The 22,741-nt window shown below is 44.4% G+C and overlaps 2 protein-coding genes and 1 long non-coding RNA gene across 5 annotated transcripts in view; 2 read left to right on the top strand and 1 right to left on the bottom strand.

Moving 5' to 3' along the window:
- PTPN12 (protein tyrosine phosphatase non-receptor type 12) overlaps nt 1-2,834 on the top strand; it is a 77,577-nt gene extending 74,743 nt beyond the window's left edge. Inside the window, exons 15-16 of one of the 2 annotated variants that reach the window (XR_008892616.1) lie at nt 934-1,139; nt 1,468-2,834. Coding sequence is in view for 1 of the 2 variants with exons in the window: in XM_056573480.1 (XP_056429455.1) it covers nt 934-977 (44 nt within the window). In the remaining variant the exon portion in view is untranslated. Of the gene's footprint in view, nt 1-933; nt 1,227-1,467 lie in introns of those variants that run through there. The other variant, XM_056573480.1, reaches the window with a different exon arrangement.
- LOC130368959 (uncharacterized) lies at nt 477-14,040 on the bottom strand. Of its 2 annotated transcripts, none has more exons than XR_008892618.1 (3): nt 13,910-14,040; nt 8,989-9,136; nt 477-1,037 (listed from the first exon to the last, which is right to left on the bottom strand). It is a non-coding gene; the product is annotated as an uncharacterized LOC130368959 (long non-coding RNA). The 2 variants fall into 2 exon arrangements; XR_008892617.1 differs by having other exon boundaries at nt 13,528-13,910.
- Nucleotides 14,041-14,259: 219 nt separating this feature from the next.
- The window catches only part of RSBN1L (round spermatid basic protein 1 like), a 95,627-nt gene continuing 87,145 nt past the window's right edge, over nt 14,260-22,741 (top strand). The window contains exon 1 of the mRNA XM_056573479.1: nt 14,260-14,769. Within this exon, the coding sequence (XP_056429454.1) occupies nt 14,268-14,769 (502 nt within the window). The 5' untranslated portion in view covers nt 14,260-14,267. The remainder of the gene's footprint in view (nt 14,770-22,741) is intronic.

Here is a 22,741-nt window from a genome sequence, read left to right as displayed (position 1 = left end):
GCATTCCAGAGTTATTAATGTTTAAAGTGATAGTGGTCAGATGTGCAAAAAACGCTCTGGTCCTAAGGTGTAAAATGGCTGGGTCCTTAAGGGGTTAAAGAGTTGTTGGCAAAATGTAAAGATTTACACTTACCAGAAGATGTTGCACTCAGGGCACAACACCATATCTCATGTAGACAATTGAAATCTGTATGCAGCCTAGATCCTTCCGGTCAGGTCCTCACTCACCGGCTAGTATTAACAGCAAACGTTTCAGGCGCAGCTACAGTAGGAGACAGGTGACTATATCCGTAGGTTTACTTTATATAAGGTTTATTCAATGGCACAACAGCAACGCGTTTCTTGCCCGCAAAAGGCACTTTGTCAGGCAATGTGCATCTGCACACTGCCTGAGGAAGTGCCCTTTGCGGGCACGAAATGCTTTGCTGTCGTGCCATTGAATAAACCTTATAAAGTAAACCTACGGATATAGTCACCTGTCTTCTACTGTAGCTGCGCCCAAGATCGATCTTTTGCATATAACACTGTGACAAGTGCTCTATTATCAGTAACTGAAACAGACATGTCTTCCCTCCCCCCATGAAGAAATGTATGCAGTTTCATCATACAGGAGGTTCTAGTAGCCTAATTGAAAGCCTGGAAATGCATGTTATTTCCAGGGAGGCCACCATATGATCACAACCCTACTGAAGTAAAAAATTCCAGGAATTTTGAGATGGAAACAAATAACAAAACAATTACATACAGTATTATTTAGGTAGTTAGATAATGTTATTAAATCAGCAGGAGCTTCTTTAAGGACTTTCATTTGCATGTAAGTAATTTTTGATACGTCCATACAGCAATAGGTCAAAACCAGTTCTCCCATCAATGGCACTCAGGATGAAGCACAGTTGGAGAATAAGCTTTGAGAATAACATTCTTTCTTTTCAGGTTTTAGTGAAAAATCAGGAACCTCACCATCACAGTGCACATGATGGCTACCAAATCTCTGAAGAGGAAGAAATGATTGCCTTTTCAATGGACATTGATTGAGCCTGCAGATGGAGGAGATGAAATGCTACTCATAAGTTACAAGATCGTACCATAAAAAGTGCTACTACTAGGACAGTATTCCATGATCATCACATTTACTCTATGTAGGTTTACCTGCACAATGGTACATTCTACTGTACAATTCCATATCTATATAATATCTTACATATTTAAGATTGTTGATTCCAGTGTCAGTGCTAAGTGTTTCTTTGCTGGGACCATATACCTGCCTTATATAACACTTTGGTTTAAAACAAAAAAGTATTACATATGATTTGGTAACTTAATGTATTACAGTACTGCCTTAATGTCTTTTAACCCTGTTACACGCTGCTTGTAGATCTGTTAATATAGTAAAACTTTTATGATAGTTTACAGACTACTTTTTTGCTAACTTTTGATTAAATTGTATGCATTTTTCTATTTGTACAGGGCAAGCAGGTATATATATTTGACAAAATTGCAGTCATAAAATATTAACAGAAGATGTAAGAAATCTCAGCATGATATTAACTTGTTCTTTATACAGAATGTAAATTATTGGCCCTGATGTTTTTAGTTGTTTTTTTTTTTTTTTTTAAATCATTCTAGCTGGATAAAAAGACCAGCATTGCAGGTTAACCAATAAGATTGTAATACAGTTTGTAAATTGTAAGCTAAAGGTTATTTTTATAATATACATTGTTTCATTGTCAGCTTATTTTGTCTTGTATTTATTTGACTGTAGGTCATGAAGCAAAAACAGAATTATGGTTATGAACATTTATAGCATTCAATATCATTGACACAGGCACTGACATACAGACTTATCGCCATGATTTTAGCTAAAATTGTCCTTAACTTTTCAAGTTCTGTAAGTAAAGTATGCACCCAGTGTGGGCAGCAATAGAACATAATGCATATTTGATGTGGAAAGCTTCAATAGTGCCTTGGTCAGCATCTTCCAAAAAATGAATGGGGATAGAAAGTATAAGATGCAATTCACTTAGCATTTTGGGCATATATTTCAAAATAAATATGGAGATACCGATAATTGTATTTGAAACCCCTTCCTCTCCATTCCCAGTGTATTATAAAGAACACAGAGTAGAAAGGAAAAGTGATCACCGAATGACCATACCAGAACGAAAAACCAAAAGGTGGGTATTATGGGTGCTGTCATGGAGACTTCCAGGAAATACAATTATCGGTGAGTATAATTCACCATTTCCCAAGTTGTCTCCATGACAGCACCCGGAGATAATACCAAAGAATAGTATTCAGGGTGGGACCACAGCACTCAAGACCTTGCGTCCGAACGCCATATCCTGATTAGAAAGAACATCTAATCTATAATGCTTGGAAAAACTTATGTACATTTTTCCAAGTGGCTACATGACAAATCTGCTCCACAGAAGCAGATGCTCTCTCTGTCCATAAGGAAGAGACTGCACGGGTAGAATGAGCCTTTAATTCAAGAGGGGGATTTTTTTCCCTTTCCCAAATAGGCGTCTGAGATGGCCAATAGAACTCTTGGAAGCCTTTTTCCCTTTTGTTAGGACCTGCAAATTGGGGAAAAGGGTTTTGGTCTTTCCTCCAGGGATGGGAGGATTCAACATATTGTAACACTGCTCTCCTTACATCTAAACAGTTGAACGATCTTTCTTGATCATTCTTAGGAGCTGAGCAGAAGGAAGGAATAACAATATCCTGGGATCTATGAAATGATGATCATCCCTGACCATAAAAAAAGGCTGTAAAGTAGAGAGAGCCTGAATCTCACTGACTCTACGTGCAGATGTTATTGCTACCAAACATACAGTTTTTAAGGTAAGTAATTTGATAGAGATTTTCCAAACCTTAGAATAGATCTTACAGGTGGAAGACTCGCGACTGGCTAGCAGGGTGTTAATTACTCTTTCAGAGAAACTCTTCTTCTCTAGCAGGAGCTTCTCAGTTTCCAGGCTGCTAAACTGAGCGTATCAACCTGACTCTGTGGACTGGACCCTGGGTTAGTAGATCTGGACAAGGAGGAAATCGTATTGGATCTTCCACACTCATAGATTTTAGAAGAGGAAACCAACTACTTTTGGGCCAAAAGGGGTGATGAGGATTAACGTACAAGAGTGAATCATCAGCTTGTGTAGTACTCAGGGGATTAGGACTATTGGAGGGAAGGCATATCCCAGGCTGAAAGACCATTCTTGAACTAGAGCATCCACTGCCACTGGAGAGTCTCTGGGATTCAGGGAGAAGAAACTTCTCACTTTGTGATTCTTCCTGGAGGTGAACAAATCTATCTGGGGAAGGCCCCAGGCGCTGACTATTGATGAAAATGCCCAGCCTGCTAGCACCCATTCCCCTGGATCTATAACGTGCCGGCTTCGAAAGTCGTCTTCTGATGTTCCATATGCCCCTGAGATGTACGGCTAAGATTGAAAGTATATTCTGTTCTGCCCAACAGAATATTTGACATAAGACTGACTGAAGGGCTGAGTGGCGAGGCCCCCCCTGATGACAAATGAACACCACTGCAGTTGTGTTGTCTGAGTAGATGAAATTTATTGCAAAGACAGACACGTTCTCAAGTCCCAGATGGCTAACAACTCTCTTTAAAGTTTCCTGACCTGTTTGCAAGAGAGGGACACCATTTCCCTTGTACCGAAAGCTTTTCTGAGTGGGCTCCCCAAGCACTGGTATCCGTGGTAATGATCCTGGGGTTTGTTTGATGCCAGTGTACACCCCTTACAAGATTTTGGAGGGAAAGCCAACGTCTTAGCTGGGTCTTTAACTGTGATGGAAGAGGAAATCTTTTGTCTAAGGAGCTTTGCTTTTTGTCCCATACCATTACAATCCATTTTTTGAGGGGTCTGGAGTGGAACAGAGTCCAAGCCACAGCCTGGATGGAACATGTTAACAATCCTAGGACCGACCGGCAAATCTTAGAATACAACATTTGAGAGTAAGAATTAGACTAATCTGATCCTGTATATTTTGGATCTTTTCTCTGGGAAGGAAGGACTGTTGGGCTACTTAATCCAAGAGGATTCCTAAAAAGACTTTCCTGCAACTTGGTAGTAAGTCAGATTTGTCTAGGTTCAAGATCCAACCGAGATTCTGATGGACCTGAGCCGTTCTTTTTTTATGTTTTAGATAAAGAATAGAGTCTGCCACAATTGTCCAAATGAGGTATTACAAGAGTTTTCAGCTTTCTGAGAACTGCCACCACCTCCGCTATCACTTTTGTGAAAATACGAGGGTCCTGAGGAGAGCCTGAAGGGCAGACAAACAAATTGGAAATGGTGGACTCTTCTGTCCCACTGGATGGCAAATCTTAGAAAAGGTTGTGAGTCTGTGAATAGGGAGGTGGTAATACATGTCCCTGAGATCTATTGTGGCTATGACTGCACTGTTTTTTATGATATGAATGGCTGACCTCACTGTCTCCATTCTGAAAGTCCTGTATGTAACTAGTCTGTTTAAGGGATTTAGATTGATGGTACTGAATTTCCCACTTGGCTTCTTGGTTAGAAACAGATGGGAATAATGACCTGAACCCCTCTGTTTTTTGTGGGACCTCTATGACTGCCCCTAAACTCAATAGATTCTGGGCCCCCTGAAGGATTAAGGCTAGAGAACCTGGGGATTTGGTTACCACAAATCTTGGGGAAGGGGCAAGGGAGAACTCTACCCAGTAACCCTCTTGGATAATGCTGACAATCCAAGGGTTGGGAACCATTGATTCCCAAATGGGGGCGAAGGTTGGTAGCCATTTTAAGAATAGGGAGACTTGCAATTATATCCTCTTTAGGGGTATGGCCATGTAAGTGTAACTGAAGTTGGTCAATCCACACGCCTAACATTCTAGCTACACAAGTGGAAGCTACATTATGTCTAAGCAACGTAGCTGCTGCCTCCCAAGACTTTTTTAAGATACTTTTTCGGTCCATTGGATCCTTTAACTGAGAGGAATCTTCAAATGGTAAGGAGGTATTTTTGGCCACCTTGGCTATGAGAGCGTCGACTTTTGGAATAGTGACCCAGTTAGATGAGTCAGCCTCAGCAAAGGGATAACGTCTCTTAATGCCCTTAGGAATGAAGGACCCCTTATCTGGCCTAGCCCATTGTCATTAATGATCTTATGAATGTTAGAATGAACAGGGAAGGAGGGAGATTTACGGTCACCTAGGCCTCCGAATAATTCATCCTGAATGGTTTTAACCTCTTGTACCTCCTCAAGATTAAGGATGGCTTTAATTAGCTTCTCAATGTACTCAGGATTAGACAAACATTTTTAAAACCCGTATCCTCTTCTTCGTGAGAGCTGTCTACACATTCACCCTCCTCGATGTCCTGATGAGATGTATTATCATCAGTCAGAGAAGACCATCTTAGATTTTGTTTGGATCTTTTGAGATGTAGACGGGACCACCTGACTTGAAGAGGATTTAGAAGCCTTGATTTCAGATTGAATCTTTAATCTAATATCTTTCACAATATCAGGAGTTTCCTCTGACTAAATTGGCAATACATTTTTTGCATAGTGGTTTTTTTGAAGACACCGGAGGCTCCTTATTACAGACTACACATTTCCTTATTTTATATTTTGTTTTCACGGAAACCAAATTCTCCCCAAAATATATAAAGGGAGGCAAAGATCACACAGTAGTTCTGAAGATAGGCCAGGGTACAAACCCTATAGGCCCTAATTACTTACGGTTACTTTGATCTGCACGGGATCAACCTCAGCGGCTTTAACCGGTGTAGACATAGTGGAAAAACGACTGTAGCAGTGGAAATTGCTTCGGCTGTGACAGAGTACTTTCAAGGGAACGGTCATAGAGGCTTGAATCCACCATGGTAAAAAAGCCAAATAATGAACCAGCATCAGGAGTACTTACAATATATCCTGTAGTGGGTAATAAGATGAAGCATGGTAGCTGAGTGGATCTTTATAGAGCTTACTCTTCTGGAGTAAGCACCCTTTGTGATTTCCATGCGTCCTATATTCATGGGGATTTTGAAATACTAGCCTCTTTTCTGGCCAGGTGTGCTGTCAGACGCCATACACGAGGCCGGAAGTGCGCTCAGGAGGACTCATACTTCACCCTAAGTGACGTTCTTACCATAGAGTCCTCCGGTTTAGCGATGCCGCTGGTCGGTGCGGGACCGGAAGGCAGGACCTGAGGACCGTGATCCGGCCCCTATCGCATCTCCCATGCATAAGCCAGCCTGGGTGCCGCAAAGGGAAACAAGCAGAAAAAGCGTTTCCCGGGTGAGGCAGCTAATGTTAGTATTTCTTTATGGGGGCAGACTAACCCCCAAAGTTTTCTAGCAGAAGAGAGCTCTCCTGCACTCTGTGGTTCCTTCCCTAATCGGGACAGGAAAAACACTGGGAATGGAGAGGAAGGGGTGAAGTTTTAAACTCTGTTTTTCCTGGTTCTGTCATGGAGACGACTTGGGAAATTTGTTAGGCTATGTTCACATCAGTGTTGTGAAGTTCTGTTACAACAGCTGATAACAGAGCTGGGACGGAGGGTGTCACAACTGACAGACTCTGACAGGTCCCATTCACTTTGAGTGGGGTCCATCGGGGTCCTGTAAAATGTCTGTTTTGCAAAAAAAAAAAAACATGCAGAGATTCTCTCTGCTAAAGCCCCATCATTTTAGCAGTATGTACGAACAAAGCTCTGAATTCTCATGTGAACCCAGCCTTATACTATTTCCATATGGCTGTATTTTGCATCAGTATTCCTGAGCTGAAACTAAGCATGGATTTAAAATACAAAAGATTAATACTACATTATAGTTCTTTGCAGATGTCTGTCCTGGTTTTTGCTTAGGCAGATTTCACATTACAATTGTGCTCTCTGGAACATGTATATGTTGGCAACCTGTGAAAAAAGGATGTTGATATATAAAATCATGGACCTCATTGACTTTAGTGGCCTGAACCTAGTCACCTATGATTTACATTTGGGTCATTTTCAAACAGTCCGGTCCATAAATATTGGAACATCGATACAATTCTAACATTTTTGCCTCTTTATGCCACCACAATGGATTTGAAATTAATCGAACAAGATATGATTTAATTTGAGGGTATTTTTACATCCAAATCAGGTGAACAATGTAGGAATTAAACAGTTTGCATATGTGCCTCCCACTTGTTAAGGGACCAAAAGTAATGGGACAATTGGCTTTTGAGCTGTTCCATGATATTCCCTCGTTATCCCAATTACAATGAGCACAGAAAAGGTCCAGAGTTCAAGTGTGCTATTTGCATTTGGAATCTGTTGCTGTCAACTCTTAAGATGAGATCCAAAGAGCTGTCACTATCAGTGAAGCAAGCCATCATTAGGCTGAAAAAACAAACCCATCAGAGAGAACCAAAACATTAGGCGTGGCCAGAACAACTGTTTGGAATATTTTAAAAAGGAATGCATCGGTGAGCTCAGCAACATCAAAAGACTCGGAAGAACTAGGAAAACTGTGGTGGATGAGCGAAGAATTCTTTCTCTGGTAAAGAAAACCCCTTCACAACAGTTGGCCAGATGAAGAACACTCTCCAGGAGGTAGGTGTATGTGTGTCAAAGTCAACAATCAAGAGAAGACTTCACCAGAGTGAATACAGAGGGTTCACCACAAAAAGGAAACCACTAGTGAGCCACAAAAAGGCCAGATTAGAGTTTGCCAAACTACATCTAAAAAAAAAAAAAAAAGCCTTCACAGTTCTGGAACAACATCCTATGGACAGATGAGACCAAGATCAACTTGTACCAGAGTGATTGGAAGAGAAGAGTATGGAGAAGGAAAGGAATTGCTCATGATTCTAAGCACACCACCTCATCAATGAAGTATGGTGGTGGAAGTGTCATGGCGTGGGCATGTATGGCTGCCAATGGAACCGCTTCTCTTGTATTTATTGATGATGTGACTGCTGACAAAAGCAGGATGAATCCTGAAGTGTTTCAGGCAATATTATCTACTCATAGTCAGCAAAATGCTTTAGAACTCATTGGACGGCACTTCACAGTGCAGATGGACAATGACCCAAAGCATACTGCAAAAGCAACCAAAGAGTTTTTTAAGGGAAATAAGTGGAATGTTATGCAATGGCCAAGTCAATCACCTGACCTTAATCCGATTGAGCATGCATTTCACTTGCCGATGATAAAACTGAAGGGAAAATGCCCCAAGAACAAGCAGGAACTGAAGACAGTTGCAGTTGAGGCCTGGTAGAGCATCATCAGGGATGAAACCCAGCATCTGATGTTTATGCGTTCCAGACTTCAGGCTGTAATTGACTGCAAAGTATTTGCAACCAAGTATTAAAAAGTGAAAGTTTGATTTATGATTATTATTCTGTCCTTTTGGTCCCTTAAAAAGTGGGAGGCACACATGCAAACTGTTGTAATTCCTACACTGTTCACCTGATTTGGCTGTAAATACCCTCAAATTAAAGGAAAACTGTCAGCTAACCAACAGTACTGGCTGGTAGTGCGGGGGAAGCTGATCAGTTTGATGCATACCATGCCTGTATTCGCCACGCCGTTCACCCGTCTTAATAATTTTTCTTCTTGATATGCAAATTAGCTGATAACTGGCATGGGCGGGATTACTGCCTTCATCTGGCACTGTGACGTAACTCCTTCCTGACCCGCAGCAACGCCCGGCTTATGAATATTCATGTTCTCCCTCCTCATCTCCTTCTCCTCCCCACTGATTTTAGGACTCCACTGCGCATGTGCTGGCTTCCTGTCTACACCCGGAAGCCGCTTCAGCGTAATGGAGTATAGGTCAAAATATGTATACGGTAAAGAAACTACCCAAACCAAGTTACTGGCTGACACTAGCCCATGCTTGTATTCATCAGCATCCCATTTCGACAAGTTGCCAACATATGTGCTATGGATGGTAGTATCATCATGTAACCTTACAATTACTAAGAATGCAATGCAAAAGTGGCCTTACACTTGAAGTACATTAGTTATCTTGGTTAAAAATTTCCTTGCAATAGAAATGGAGCAAAGGAAGCAGGATGGGCCTTAGTATTATGCAGAGGGATTGTGTGCATGCAAGTTAAGACTTCTTTTCCTTCTCCAGAATGTCCATGCTGTGTCTGAAAAGTAAAATTAAGGTTTAAATAGACCTATAGTAGAAGTTAAAAAATCCAGCATCTATAATCTGAGCAATAAAACGTATTAATCTTTACTCCACTTTAAGGCACGACAAACTATATCTGTGACTTATTTTGAATGTAGGCTCTCTTTTATAGCATACTACAAAAAATAGGGTGAAATTGAAAATACACAGGATGCAGGTTTGCTAACTCAGACCCTCAGTCAAGCTGGTTATACACCAGGTGAACAGGCATTGAGATGTGATACCAGATGCATACTAAAACAAAACAAAAAAAAACTTATGTATAAATACCCATAAGTCTATGGGCAGCTGTTATTTGTGTGTAACTTGTGGTGTTACTGTGTACACATTGCTGCCTTCTGAATGAAATTCCCTCTATTTAGTCCTCATTATCAGCAGTTTACTGCTTAGACTAGGACAACTTTTGTGATAACCCTTTTCTTGCTGTGGTCTGGTTGCAGGCCTTTTTGTGCAGGTAGGTACAGCAATTTATGAGAGAATTTTTCTTTTATGTAGTTTATGCAACTCCCATTAACATGTGTTAGAATTAAATAAACTAACAACTGTTGGCTGCAGCGAAGGCTTTGGCCCCCCTTATACTGGGGATAAGTAAGTGTGAGTCCTAAAGGGGATCCTTATTAGACATTTATGGCATATTCTGTGTGTGTCACTTACACAACACAAGCCATGAGACCAAAGATTAAATGGGCACTGTCAGATTCAAAAATTTGTACATCTCGGTAAAACATTAACCTTTCTAATATAGGTTATAAGAAATGTACTTCTTACAGACGTCATGGCCTATATAAAGATCATTAGGGTCCCCATACCCTCCAGAACATGATCCTGTCTGGTTGCAGCACAATTTGTGTCCAAGCTGAAGTACTCCTGTGCTGTCCTATCAGACTGCAGCATGAAAAGGAAAGGAGGGAGTGATAGAGCATCCTGCAGTTATTGGATAAAGAGACCCAGCACAGCAAACTAAGGTAGGAAGCTGAGTCAAACAGAGTGAGGTCATGCCCCCTCCAAAGCACAGAATGACAAACCAAGTGAGCAACAGATAGAAGAAGGTATGGTAGAGAAATAGGTGCTAGACACATACATAGATGTACATGATCCGGTACTGAGTAACATAACATTTTTTTAGTGGTATACAACAGGTACTCTTTAAAGGTGTATGCCACTGACCAGCTTTCGGAACATTAAAGGGGTACTCCACACCCCAAGACATCTTATCCCCTATCCAATGGATAGGGGATAAGATGTCAGATCACCGGGATCTCTGCTTCTGCACCCACCTGTGCGGCTTCCACTTCACACCGGCAACACTGGAGGCTTCGGAGCCAGACCACAATGGCGGACCCCCTCCAATAGACTTGCATTGAGGGGGCGGGGTCTGCCATTGTGGTCAGGCTCCGAAGCCTCCAGCGTTGCCGGTGTGAGGTGTAAGCCGTACAGGTGGGTGCAGAAGCAGAGATCCCGGGGATCTGACATCTTATCCCCTATCCTTTGGATAGGGGATAAGATGTCTAGGGGTGCAGAGTACCCCTTTAAGTTCTGAATGATGTGTGCATGCTGCGGGGGTCTGCCAGGCCCTCTGATGACATTTCGCCCCCTCTCAGACTTGCATTGAGGGGGCATGGTATGACGTCACGATAGACGTGGCCGGCTCCCGCAGCACGCATATAGCGTGTGGAGTACACCTTTAAGGATCGTGCTCCCCCAATCACTTACATTAGATCCTATGCAGCACAATTTATGTATGAAATTATCTTTATCTATGATAAAGTCACAGTTTTCATTTACTTTAAACTGCATTGATGACTTCCTCGATTCATCTTATTACTGAGGCTTTAGTTTAGAAGATTATTTACCCTTGTTAGAAATTGAAAGAACAAGGTGTCGGAAGATCTAAACAGACAAGACTGCTCTAGAACCGCTCTCTTAACATCCAGAATATGGAGTTTTTGCTGATCGTCCTCTTGCAGAAGCAGGAATATTGTTTGATATTGTCTGTGGCAGTTTTAGGTATAAAAGAAGGATTTGTCTGGAGAATAAGACTGTTCTGGGATATCTTTAAATAAGGCTCATTGCAAGATAAGGCTTAAATCCCAACTTGTTCAAAAAAATAGCAACAAGGAATAACTCCTTCCAGGACAAATGCTTTATGGATACCTTTTCTACTGACTCAAAGGGATTATGACTGAAGGAATCCAGAACCAAGGAAAGATCCTAGAGGGCAGAGATATTTAATCTGTTTCTATGATTTAATGGCCAACAAGTGCACCTTCAAGGTATTAAACTTTGTCAAAGCCTTCTTGAAAAAAACATTATGTAAAGAAGGTATTTAATCTTTTTGCCACTTTACTGTAGACCTTGATAGCGGTGGGACCCCGCGCAATCAGGCAACTTATCCCCTATCCTTTAGATAAGGGATGAGTTGTCAGAACGCTAGTACCCCTTTAAGGCTCAGCTCTCAACTTCCAGGATGTTAGATGCATGTTCTAAATGAGATTGGTGGGGGGGTGGGGGGAATAAAAAATTCTGGCTGAGAAGATCTGAACAAGAATATTTCTTGAATATGGCTTACGGCAAAATGTTTATGTGGCATTCTGCACAGACATTCTGTAGTGGCAGAGTCTCATTGCTTTCAACAGGCTTCTAATGCACTGTTCACATGGCAGAATTTCCCTGGTAGTGAAAATCTGATTCCCGTGTCTGCATAAACAATAGTCATGTCTATTCTGGAGAGTCCGCAAGGAAGTGCATTGCCGTCTGACCTAGAGCATTTGGCACCCGGGGCAGGAGACTTGTTACGTGCAAAGCGAGATAGCTCAAGCCGGGATTTGTCATAATTTTGATGATTATGGCTTACAGCTCATGAAAAGTCCGCCCCAATTACTAGAATTTTAGGAGCCATGTCATCTGCAGGTATTGGTCCACTGTGCTTCAGTAAGTCCAGGGTCAACGCATCCGTCTAGCAATTTTGTAACACTTCATGCGTCCTATCAAGTTGCGTTAATGAACGGGAGGTGAGTTAGTTTATTTTGTTTATCTTTTGCATCCCGGGAATAGGGATACCGCTTACAGTACAGAGTTCCTGCGTCGGTGGTCCGCAACAAACAAGAGGACTAGGAGGGTAGCGCTTGCGGGTGACATGTGATTAGTTCCCTTGTGGGGACAGCGCAGTGCTGATAATTAATTGGGGGGGGGGGGGGGGGGAGAGAGAGAAGCAGAACAGCACTCGCAAGTCACATGATTTTTTTTTGGGGGGGGGGGGGATGGGAGAGAAATACAGTTATATACTGTGGAACCGCCATAAGTTACACAAATACTGTGATACACATTTTTGGTCATACCACTTTGTATGGCACAGCAGGAGTATGAAGTGAGCTCAGCCAACTTCACACCCACTTCCCTGCATGAGTCCACAACGAATGAGTTGGCGCTAGGACCGCGCAGACACTGCAGTCTCCAATAGACTGCAATGTGTTCCAAGCGGATTTCCCGCCTGAAGAAAGAGCAACGCCTTTCTTCAGGTGGAAATTTCCAAACGGATTTTCCGTTCATAAATTCAAAATACACTACACTATACATTTTAGCAAGCGGAATTTCTGCCTGCAATTTCAAAGCGGAATTGCAGGCGGAAATGCCGTAGTCTGCACCTAGCCTAAGAGTAAGAGCAATTGCACTCGGCCATATGCAAAATTTTTATGACCAAAATTACTTCTCTGCACTTTTTCAATAACAATGCATGTTATGTTATACCACAGCGTCTCAAGACAAACACTAACTATCCACAGGAAAATTTGGTGGAGGTTCCATCATGCTGTTTGGCCAGTGTCGGGACTGGGAGTCTTGTTATGAATTCCTCTCAAACTCCGCAAATACTTGACAATAATGCAGAGGAACCGATCCTAAAGTTGAAATTATGTCGGGGCTGAATGTTTCAACAAGATAACGACCCAAAACCTCTCCCAATCTAGTCTGGCATTTTTGCAAAGGAACAAGTCCTGTAATGGCCATCCCAGTCCCTATACCGGAATATCATTGCCAATCGGTGGTGTGAAACGGGCTGTCCATGCTCGGTACAATCAAACCTCACTGAACTGGAGATGGAAGGAGGATTGGTCCAAAATCCTTCCCCCAGAATCCACACACTCATTACAGGCTATAGGAAGCGTATACAGCAGTGTTTCCCAACCAGGGAGCCTCCAGCTGTTGCAAAACGACAACTCCCAGAACTGGGAGTTGTCGTTTTGCAACAGCTGGAGGCACCCTAGTTGGGAAACACTGCCCTAGAGGCTGTTCTTCCTGCTAAAGGAGGCTCAACTATTGATATTTTTGTTGGTGTTCACATTTACACACCTGTCTACACATTTTCTGTTACTCCAATAAGCCTCATTTCACTACTTAATATCACTGTTGTAGTTCAGATATTTGATATTGCTGATCCAAAACACCCAAATATTTATCATGGAAATTGTCAGGGGTGCTAAACTTGCCTAGGACAGTAAAAACACAAAAACTAAGAACCTAAGTGCAGCCTCGTCTGTACAGGACGCAGCTCAGAGAGAATGGCGGGAGCTCCTCCACTACATGAACTCACTAGAAGACTGAGGCAGAAACGTGTGCTCCCGCTCTCTCCTCACAACAGTCACCACGCAGACAACATCCAACCGCACCGGAAACTGTGACGAACAAAAACATCCGTTGTGTGCCACCTGATAACCAATAGCGGGCGTCTTACGTAACAGCGGTAAAAGCGAGGCTGAAATGTCAGTACACAGCAATAACGCAGCGCAGCCCCCGCTTGTAGCGCGCTGGGATGTAAGAAAACACGCCCCCTCGACAGGCCCCGCCCCCGACAGCCACCTTTCCTTCTTCCCTCCGCGGCGATACTAACAAAATGGCTTCGGCTCCCATGCGCCTCTCCGACTTCTACATTGGCGTCACCCGCTCAGACACGCCCCTCCATCGTCAATCGATTGGCAGTAATTGTCCAGGTCCCGCCCCGTCCGCGCATTCCTATTGGTTGGTGTCACTTGATCCCGCCCACTACTCCCTGGCAGCTCTTCGGCGGAGTCTGGGCATCGCAGGAGCCCAAAATGGCGGAGCTGTGGAATAGTGTCCGTGCTGCGCCAGCTGAGAAACACGACGCGCTGCCTAAAGCCCGGGAGGTGATCGTGGTGAAGGCCAGCGCGGAGGGGAAGCCTCGTCCACACACCTCGTCCTCCTCGGGCAGCCGGGACCTGCATCCCGCCAAGAAAATCCGCACAGATGACAAGAGCTCCTCCAAGCCCAAGCGTGTGAATGGCGAGGGCAGAGGGGGCGGGAGTCACCGACCTGCAGCGGGCTACACTTCCCCGGCTGCATGGAGCTCACTGGCCAGCGGCAGCCTGTGCCTCGCCCCGCCCGGCCCGACCCGCTCTCCGCAGCCAGCGCCTCCGCCCGTCCGCCTCATACCATCAGACAAGCCGAGAAAGCCCGGAGAGAAGCGGGACAAGGAGCGGAAGAAGGCACCGCCGCCGCCACGAAGGGAAGATGGCGCGGAGGAGAATGGGGATGTCAAGGCGGCTGCCCCCAGCCTGCCCGGGGCGTCTGTCCCAGGTGAGTGTGGGGGAAGGGGCTGCTGACAGGTAAACACTGGCGGGCCATTCATTCCTCGGGCAGTGTGACACATGTGGGGGCACCATGGCCTGCCCTCCCCCTCTCTGGGTGCTGCCCCAGCCTGGTGCTGCCTATGGACCTTTCTCACCATATATGACGCCACTGACTGGGTGATAAGAATGGTGGGGAACCACTTTATTCTGGTTACTACCTCCCTGGTGGTGTGAGGGAGTGGAGGGGTCATGTGGTGACTACTGCCAGACTGTCCATATGTGGTGCCAACCTGTACAGGACTCCTAGACCAATCACAGGTCTCTCCAGAACATAGGTGTGTTTACTCAGAAGCATGGGGAGATGTACTTGAGTCCATGTAAACAGTGTATCCATAACACAGTAAGCAAGGTGTGAACCTAATCGGTCTTCTGGATGGCGGCGTATATCTAGATTTCTCCAAAGCATTTAATATGGTGCCACATAAGATTGGTGCATAAAATGAGAAGGATTGGGCTGGGGGAGAATGTGGGTAAGTAACTGGCTCAGCGATAGGAAACAGGGTGGTTATTAATGGTACTTATTCTGATTGGGTGACTGTTACTAGTGGGGTACAACAGGGGTCCGTCTTGGGTCCTGTTCTATTTATTCTTAAATTACCTTGTAGAGGGGTTGAATAGTAAAGTAACAATCTTTGCAGATGATACTAAACTCTGTAAAGCGGTAAACACAATAGAGGACAGTGCACTGTTACAAATGGATCTGGATAGGTTGGAGGTTTGGGCTGGGAAGTGGCAGATGAGGTTCAACACTGATAAATGTAAGGTTATGCACATGGGGAAGAAGAATCCGGGCTGGGATTATGTATTAAATGGGAGAACACTTGGGACGACTGACATGAAAAAGGACTTGGGAGTCTTAGTTAACAGTAAATTTAGCTGTAGTGACCAGTGTCTGGCAGCTGCTGCCAAGGAAAATAAAATCATGGGGTGCATGCATGGGGACATAGATGCCCACGACAAGGAAATAATTCTACCACTGTACAAATCACTAGTCAGACCACACATAGAATACTGTGTACAGTACTGGGCTCCAGTGTACAAGAAATATATAGTGGAGCTGGAGAGGGTTCAAAGACGGGCAACCAGGGTAATACAGGGAATGCGAGAATTTAGTTTAGAAAAAGAAGGCTTAGGGGCGACATAATAACTATGTATAAATATATCAGGGGACAGTACAGAGATCTTTCCCATGATCTATTTATACCCAGGACTGTATCTATAACAAGGGGGCATCCTCTTCGTTTAGAGGAAAGAAGGTTTCTACACCAGCACAGATTCTTTACTGTAAGAGCAGTGAGACTGTGGAATTCTCTGCCTGAGGAGGTGGTCATGGTGAACTCTGTAAAAGATTTCAAAATGGGGTCTGGATGCATTTTTGGAGAATAATAACATTGTTGGTTATGGACACTAGATTTATAGGGATAGAACGTTGATCCAGGGATTTATTCTGACTGCCATATTTGGAGTCGGGAAGGAATTTTTACCTCTAGTATGAGGGTTTTTTGCCTTCCTCTTAATCAACTCAGTAGGGACTGATTAGGTATATAGGTTGAACTTGATGGACTATGTTACCACCAGGCAGCTGTCCCCTGCTCTGCCCGCATGGATGGGGGCAGGTGTCTGCAGGCCCGGCTGTGACGGAGGGGTTTTGTGGGCAGGACCAGAGGTGGCTGCAGGGTGTACACAGGACAGCCGCAGCTTGTGGAGTGGCTGCATTTATACCATGTTTCAGGGGTAGGGATAGCTTTGTAGAAAGCAAGATTTTTTTTTTTGGGGGGGGGGGGGGGGAAGCCTGCTCTGCCCGAGCCCTGCAATATTTGGAGGTTCTAAAGAGAATAAATGCCACTTGGGGGACATCTCTATTCTCATGATTTTTGGGGGTCTCAGCGATCAGACATTCACCAATCACCTGGTTATCCCCTATCGTAGGGACATATCAGTCTTGATCAGAAGGGGTCTGGATGCTGAGCCCCCACTAATCACTAGAAGCCCTCAGCTGAATGCTTGGTCAGCAGTATAGGGATAGTTTTTATGGATCCCTGCAAGGTACCTGTTTTATACCAAGCGGAGCTGAGCGGTGATTAGCAGTCTTGGACTGGCGTAGTATTCAACTAAATGCTTCTCTTCATCCATTCTAGCAGTGCAGCTTGACCTCCACCAATCAAAACTAATTATTATTATTATTATTTTTTTTAAACATTAGATACCCTGTGTGTGCTAGTCACTATGGCGGAGATTCAGCAAGACCAGTTGAAAAGTTGACCAGTTGCTCATAGTAACCAGATTGCTGTATTTTTTTTTTTTTTTTTTAAGCAATCTGATTGCTATGAGCAACTGGTTAACTTTTCATCTGCAAAAGTATTGATGAATAACAGAATCCTGTTGATCAGTCATTTGACCATCAGGATTTATTTAGGATGGGGTACAGCGTCTCCTATCATTTATACATGGCACACAACTACACAAGCTTTTATCCAGCCTGTAGTTTGCTGTCATGTATATATCTCCTGTGAGGAGAGTTGGTTCTCCTTGCTACCCACTCCCCCATCTTCCACAAGTAAAAACACCAACACTAACTGTCCATTGATTCAGGAACACTGTGGGAAACATCACTTTTCCTTTTAAGTTTCCTTTTAGATCTAAAGGTCTTTCACAATGAATTCTAAACACCAAAATATTTTTTATCTATATACAGTAACCCCCCGACATATGATCAAATCGACATACGATGGCCTCTCAGAGGCATCAACAAACGATGCTTTTATATGTCGGGGCCATCGCATTAACTGCTACCCGACAGAGCAAAATGCTTAAGCTGCTGTCGGATAGCAGTTTAAGCATCCCGGACAGGTTCACTTACCTTTTCCCGCTGCTCCGGGTCCACTTCGCGATCCTCCGGTGTCTTCTACATCTTCTCCAGGGTCTGGGCCTCGCTTTCCGGCGTCGTTATTACGTCGCTACGCACGTCGTACCGGCTCACCAACGTAGTAACGTCACCAGAAAGCGAGGCCCGTACACCGGAGAAGATGCAGAAGACGCCGGAGCAGCGGGACAGCAGCGGGAGCAGTGAGGATGCGGTCCGGAGCGGCGGGAACAGGTGAGTGTTGAATGCACTTTTTACATTGCACGGATCCCTCAACATACGATGGATTCGACAAACGATGGGTCGTTTGGAACAAATTATCATCGTATGTTGAGGGACCACTGTAGTGTCACTGTTCTTTCTGCTGAGATTGGTTATTAGCTTCAGATCATCCTTTATTTGACTGTCCAGAGTGTTCTTTTATTTTTTTTATTATCTCACTTGTTAGTGAAGTTTAAAAAAATTAACAAATACCAAAATGTTTTGAGGACTATCAGTAAGTTAGTTCAAGAAATATTGGTGACTAAATACCCAAAAATAGAGAGTGGACAAGTTGTGGTTGCTTCATCAGTCTCATTGACTGCTGTGCATCTCAGATCTAAAGAGTGTGGCCCCCTTTCATACTTTGTGGTGTTAAGGACCCAGGTGTACCAGTCACCCCATTTATTCTTTTCATTATATATATTTTTTCTTTAAGATGGATCTACCAGAAGTGGCAAAACGCTTTTCCCCAGAGTGGTCCTTTAGTATATCCTGTTACACTTAAGCCCCAAAGTCTTTTATGCGGGAGGCTTTGTAGGGGCACCTGTGCTGATCTGTTGATACAGGCTTGTAGTGTGGATGACACTGGTGTAAATCATACTTACCACTCCTCACTCCATGCCTCTGCTCTTCAGTAATCCCTGTCTATGCTAATGAAGGAGCTTGGTGCTCGCAAGGCGTTCCCAAGCCCTAGGTGCACAGTGAACTCCAGCCAACATCTTCATGTCATTAACTGTATACTGACTGGTTTCATTATTCAATATCAATACCTATTTAATACACTCAGACTATAGTGACAAAGTACACAGGTGTGGCCCAGGCCTTACCTACAAAGTTTTAAAACCTGTAGAATAACTAAAAAAAATGGTGGTATGAATTAGATTAAGACAAGTTGTATTGAATAAGAAATGGCTGGAAGCTGACTGATGCACTTTGTGCAATGGCAGATTTTTGTTTCAAAATGAAACTCTGATTCTAATATAACTTCTCAAGCAAGTGACCTGTATTTATGGATCCGTCACTGGTTACAAAATGAGTTCCAAGGGCCAAGTTCTACCCTAAAAAAAGACCTATGTGGTGGACAGTGAGTCACATGTTGGCATGTCATTTTTTTGGAGTTTTACTTTATTCAAGATTTTAGAGGAGATATCCAGTGCCTAAAAACGTATCGTACGGGGCCCGGCAGCCCCGCGGGAAGGGGGCGTGTTGACCACCGCACGAAGCGGAGGCTGACACTCCACCCCCCCCCCCCCCCCTCAATATAACTCCCTGCCTTGAGAAATCTCCGGCTCTGCCATAGAGTTGTATTGAGGGGGCGTGTCGGCCGCCGATTCGTGCGATGGTCAACACGTGCTATCTGGCCAGCGAGCCAGGGCCCTGTACAGGAGATCGCGGGGGGCCCTAGCGGTCGGACCCCCCGCGATCTGAAACTTATCCCCTATCCTAAAGATAGTGGATAAATTTTTCAGCACTGGACTACCCCTTTAATGCTTATTGGGACAGCTTGACTGCTGATCTCTTCATTTTGTAGTAAATACAGCTTGTATTTTACCTTATATTGGTTTCTCTTTAACCTAGTGCTGAAACAACTAACAGATTAACTGGCAACTAATTGATTATAAAAATAGTTGCCAACTTTCTGCATAATCGACTAATCGGTTGTTCACATGCACTTAGCTATTATCATTATGTGGTCCTCTGTAGTAAAGAAGGGACCCAGCATACGTGATTTTCTGCAGCTATTGTGAGCCCCTGGTTCTCAAGCTCTGCTATAGTTGCACTGTACACTGAAGACTTTCAGTCTGATCCCTTCATCATCTCCCTCCCTAATCTAACTCTCAAATTATCTTCTTCTCCACTATGGTTATTTCTATCAGGTTAGTCAATTAATCGTAACAGTAATCGCAGTTTTCAGTCCAGTCAGAAAACCGGATACGGGGCAAAATGAGCCAACCGGGGTGACTGTGACTCCGGCTGGCTCATTCAAATGAATGAGAAGGGGGCCAGGTCTGGCTGGGATACGGGAGCACCCGGATACGGAACACAAATCAATGGAGTTCAATAGAACTGCATTGATCTGAATGAGGAATCTGATGATTCCTCCTAATAAACTTTATTTTTATTTTATATACTTTAAGGTTAAAAAAAAAAAACATCCATTAACCCCTTCATATTAAAAGTTCATATCACACCCCCTTTTCCCATTTTCCGTATAAAAAATATGTAAACCTATTAAAAAAATAAACATTTGGTATTTGCACGTGCTTACCGTATATACTCGAGTATAAGCCGACCCGAGTATAAGCCGAGACCCCTAATTTTAACCCAAAATCCCAGGAAAAGTTATTGACTCGAGTATAAGCCTAGGGTGGGAAATACCTCATCCCCCCCTGTCATCATCCAGACCCGTCATTAACATCCTCATCATCCCCTTGTCATCATCCCACACATCCCCCCTTCATCATCCCCTTGTCATCATCCCACACATCCCCTTATCATCCCACACATCCCCCCTTCATCATCCCCTTGTCATCATCCCACACATCCCCTTATCATCCCACACATCCCCCCTTCATCATCCCCTTGTCATCATCCCACACATCCCCTTATCATCCCACACATCCCCCCTTCATCATCCCCTTGTAATCATCCCACACCCCCCCCCCCCCTTCATCATCCCCACCCCCCTTCATCATCCCCACACCCCCCCCCCCCCCCCTTCATCATCCTCTTCTCATCATTCGCCCTCAGTGGTCTTCAACCTGCGGACCTCCAGAGGTTTCAAAACTACAACTCCCAGCAAGCCCGGGCAGCCATCGGCTGTCCGGGCTTGCTGGGAGTTGTAGTTTTGAAACCTCCGGAGGTCCGCAGGTTGAAGCAAACTGCGGCCTTCAACATGCGGACCTCCAGAGGTTTCAAAACTACAACTCCCAGCAAGCCCGGGCAGCCATCGGCTGTCCGGGCTTGCTGGGAGTTGTAGTTTTGAAACCTCCGGAGGTCCGCAGGTTGAAGACCACTGCGGCCTTCAACATGCGGACCTCCAGAGGTTTCAAAACTACAACTCCCAGCAAGCCCGGGCAGCCATCGGCTGTCCGGGCTTGCTGGGAGTTGTAGTTTTGAAACCTCCGGAGGTCCGCAGGTTGAAGACCACTGCGGCCTTCAACATGCGGACCTCCAGAGGTTTCAAAACTACAACTCCCAGCAAGCCCGGGCAGCCATCGGCTGTCCGGGCTTGCTGGGAGTTGTAGTTTTGAAACCTCCGGAGGTCCGCAGGTTGAAGACCACTGCGGCCTTCAACATCATCCAGCCCCCTCTCACCCCCTTTAGTTCTGAGTACTCACCTCCGCTCGGCGCTGGTCCGGTCCTGCAGGGCTGTCCGGTAAGGAGGTGGTCCGGTGAGGAGGTGGTCCGGGCTGCTATCTTCACCGGGGGCGCCTCTTCTCCGCGCTTCCGGCCCGGAATAGAGCCGTTGCCTAGACAGCGACGTATCTGCGTCGTTGTCAAGGCAACGTGACTATTCTGAGGCCGGGCCGGAAGCGCTTAGAAGAGGCCTCCCCGGTGAAGATAGCAGCCCGGACCACCTCCTCACCGGACCACCTCCTTACCGGACAGCCCTGCAGGACCGGACCAGCGCCGAGCGGAGGTGAGTACTCAGAACTAAAGGGGGTGAGAGGGGGCTGGATGATGTTGAAGGCCGCAGTGGTCTTCAACCTGCGGACCTCCGGAAGTTTCAAAACTACAACTCCCAGCAAGCCCGGACAGCCGATGGCTGCCCGGGCTTGCTGGGAGTTGTAGTTTTGAAACCTCTGGAGGTCCGCAGGTTGAAGACCACTGCGGGTGGGGGAGTTCACTCGAGTATAAGCCGAGGGGGGTGTTTTCAGCACGAAAAATCGTGCTGAAAAACTCGGCCTATACTCGAGTATATACGGTAATTGTCCAAATTATTAAAAAATAACCTTTTATATTCCGTACGGTCAATGGCGTTAATGTAAAAAACAAAAAACTAATCACAGAATTGAGTTTTATGTTTGATATCATATCCCAGAAAAAATTAAGTAAAAAGTGTTTGAAAAAATCCGATTAATACCAAAATGGTACCAATACATATTGCAGATTACGGCCCAAAAATTTAGCCCTTATACAGCTTGGTATACGGAAACATTAAAATGTTATAGGTGTCAGGAATTTTAATTTTTTTAAAGGAGGAAATAAAAATATTTGGTACTGGTATAATCAGGCTGACCTAAAGTATTAAAATAATGTGTAAGTTTGACCACAAGGTGAATGGCCCGTGTCATCGATGGAGCAGAGCGGTGAGGCTGTCAATCATGGGACTACATACGTGGCAGTGGGGAGACTTACAAATTTCATATATTCACCATCTCTGGGGGCAAAAAACATCCCCCCGGGATAGTGATGATAAAGATTTAAAGGTAAAATCCAATGCTTAGTTCCCTGTATAATAAAAAAAAGAACAAAAAAACCTTTATGAGGGTGCATGCACAACACGTTTTTGTTATACAGTTCCCGTATACAGTTTCAAGTTAAAAACCGTACAGAACTGTATAGAAAACCGTATGCATTGACTTAACATTGTAAACTGTATGTCAAACGCATCATCCGGTTTAGTCCGTTTTGCATCTCATACGGTTTTGTCCAGTTTTTTACCCGTATCCAAAACTGTAGTCTACCACGTTTCTTGGTCAGTGTTAAAAACTGTATTAAACTGTGTGTTTTTTTTTTTTTAACATGGGAGTCAATGGGAACTGTACAGAACTGGATGTGCGTACGGTTC

Source organism: Hyla sarda, chromosome 4 (assembly GCF_029499605.1).
Source record: "Hyla sarda isolate aHylSar1 chromosome 4, aHylSar1.hap1, whole genome shotgun sequence".
Lineage (NCBI taxonomy): Eukaryota > Metazoa > Chordata > Amphibia > Anura > Hylidae > Hyla > Hyla sarda.
Note: the sequence above shows the minus strand (reverse complement) of the source record. Positions and strands in the feature narration are given on the sequence as shown.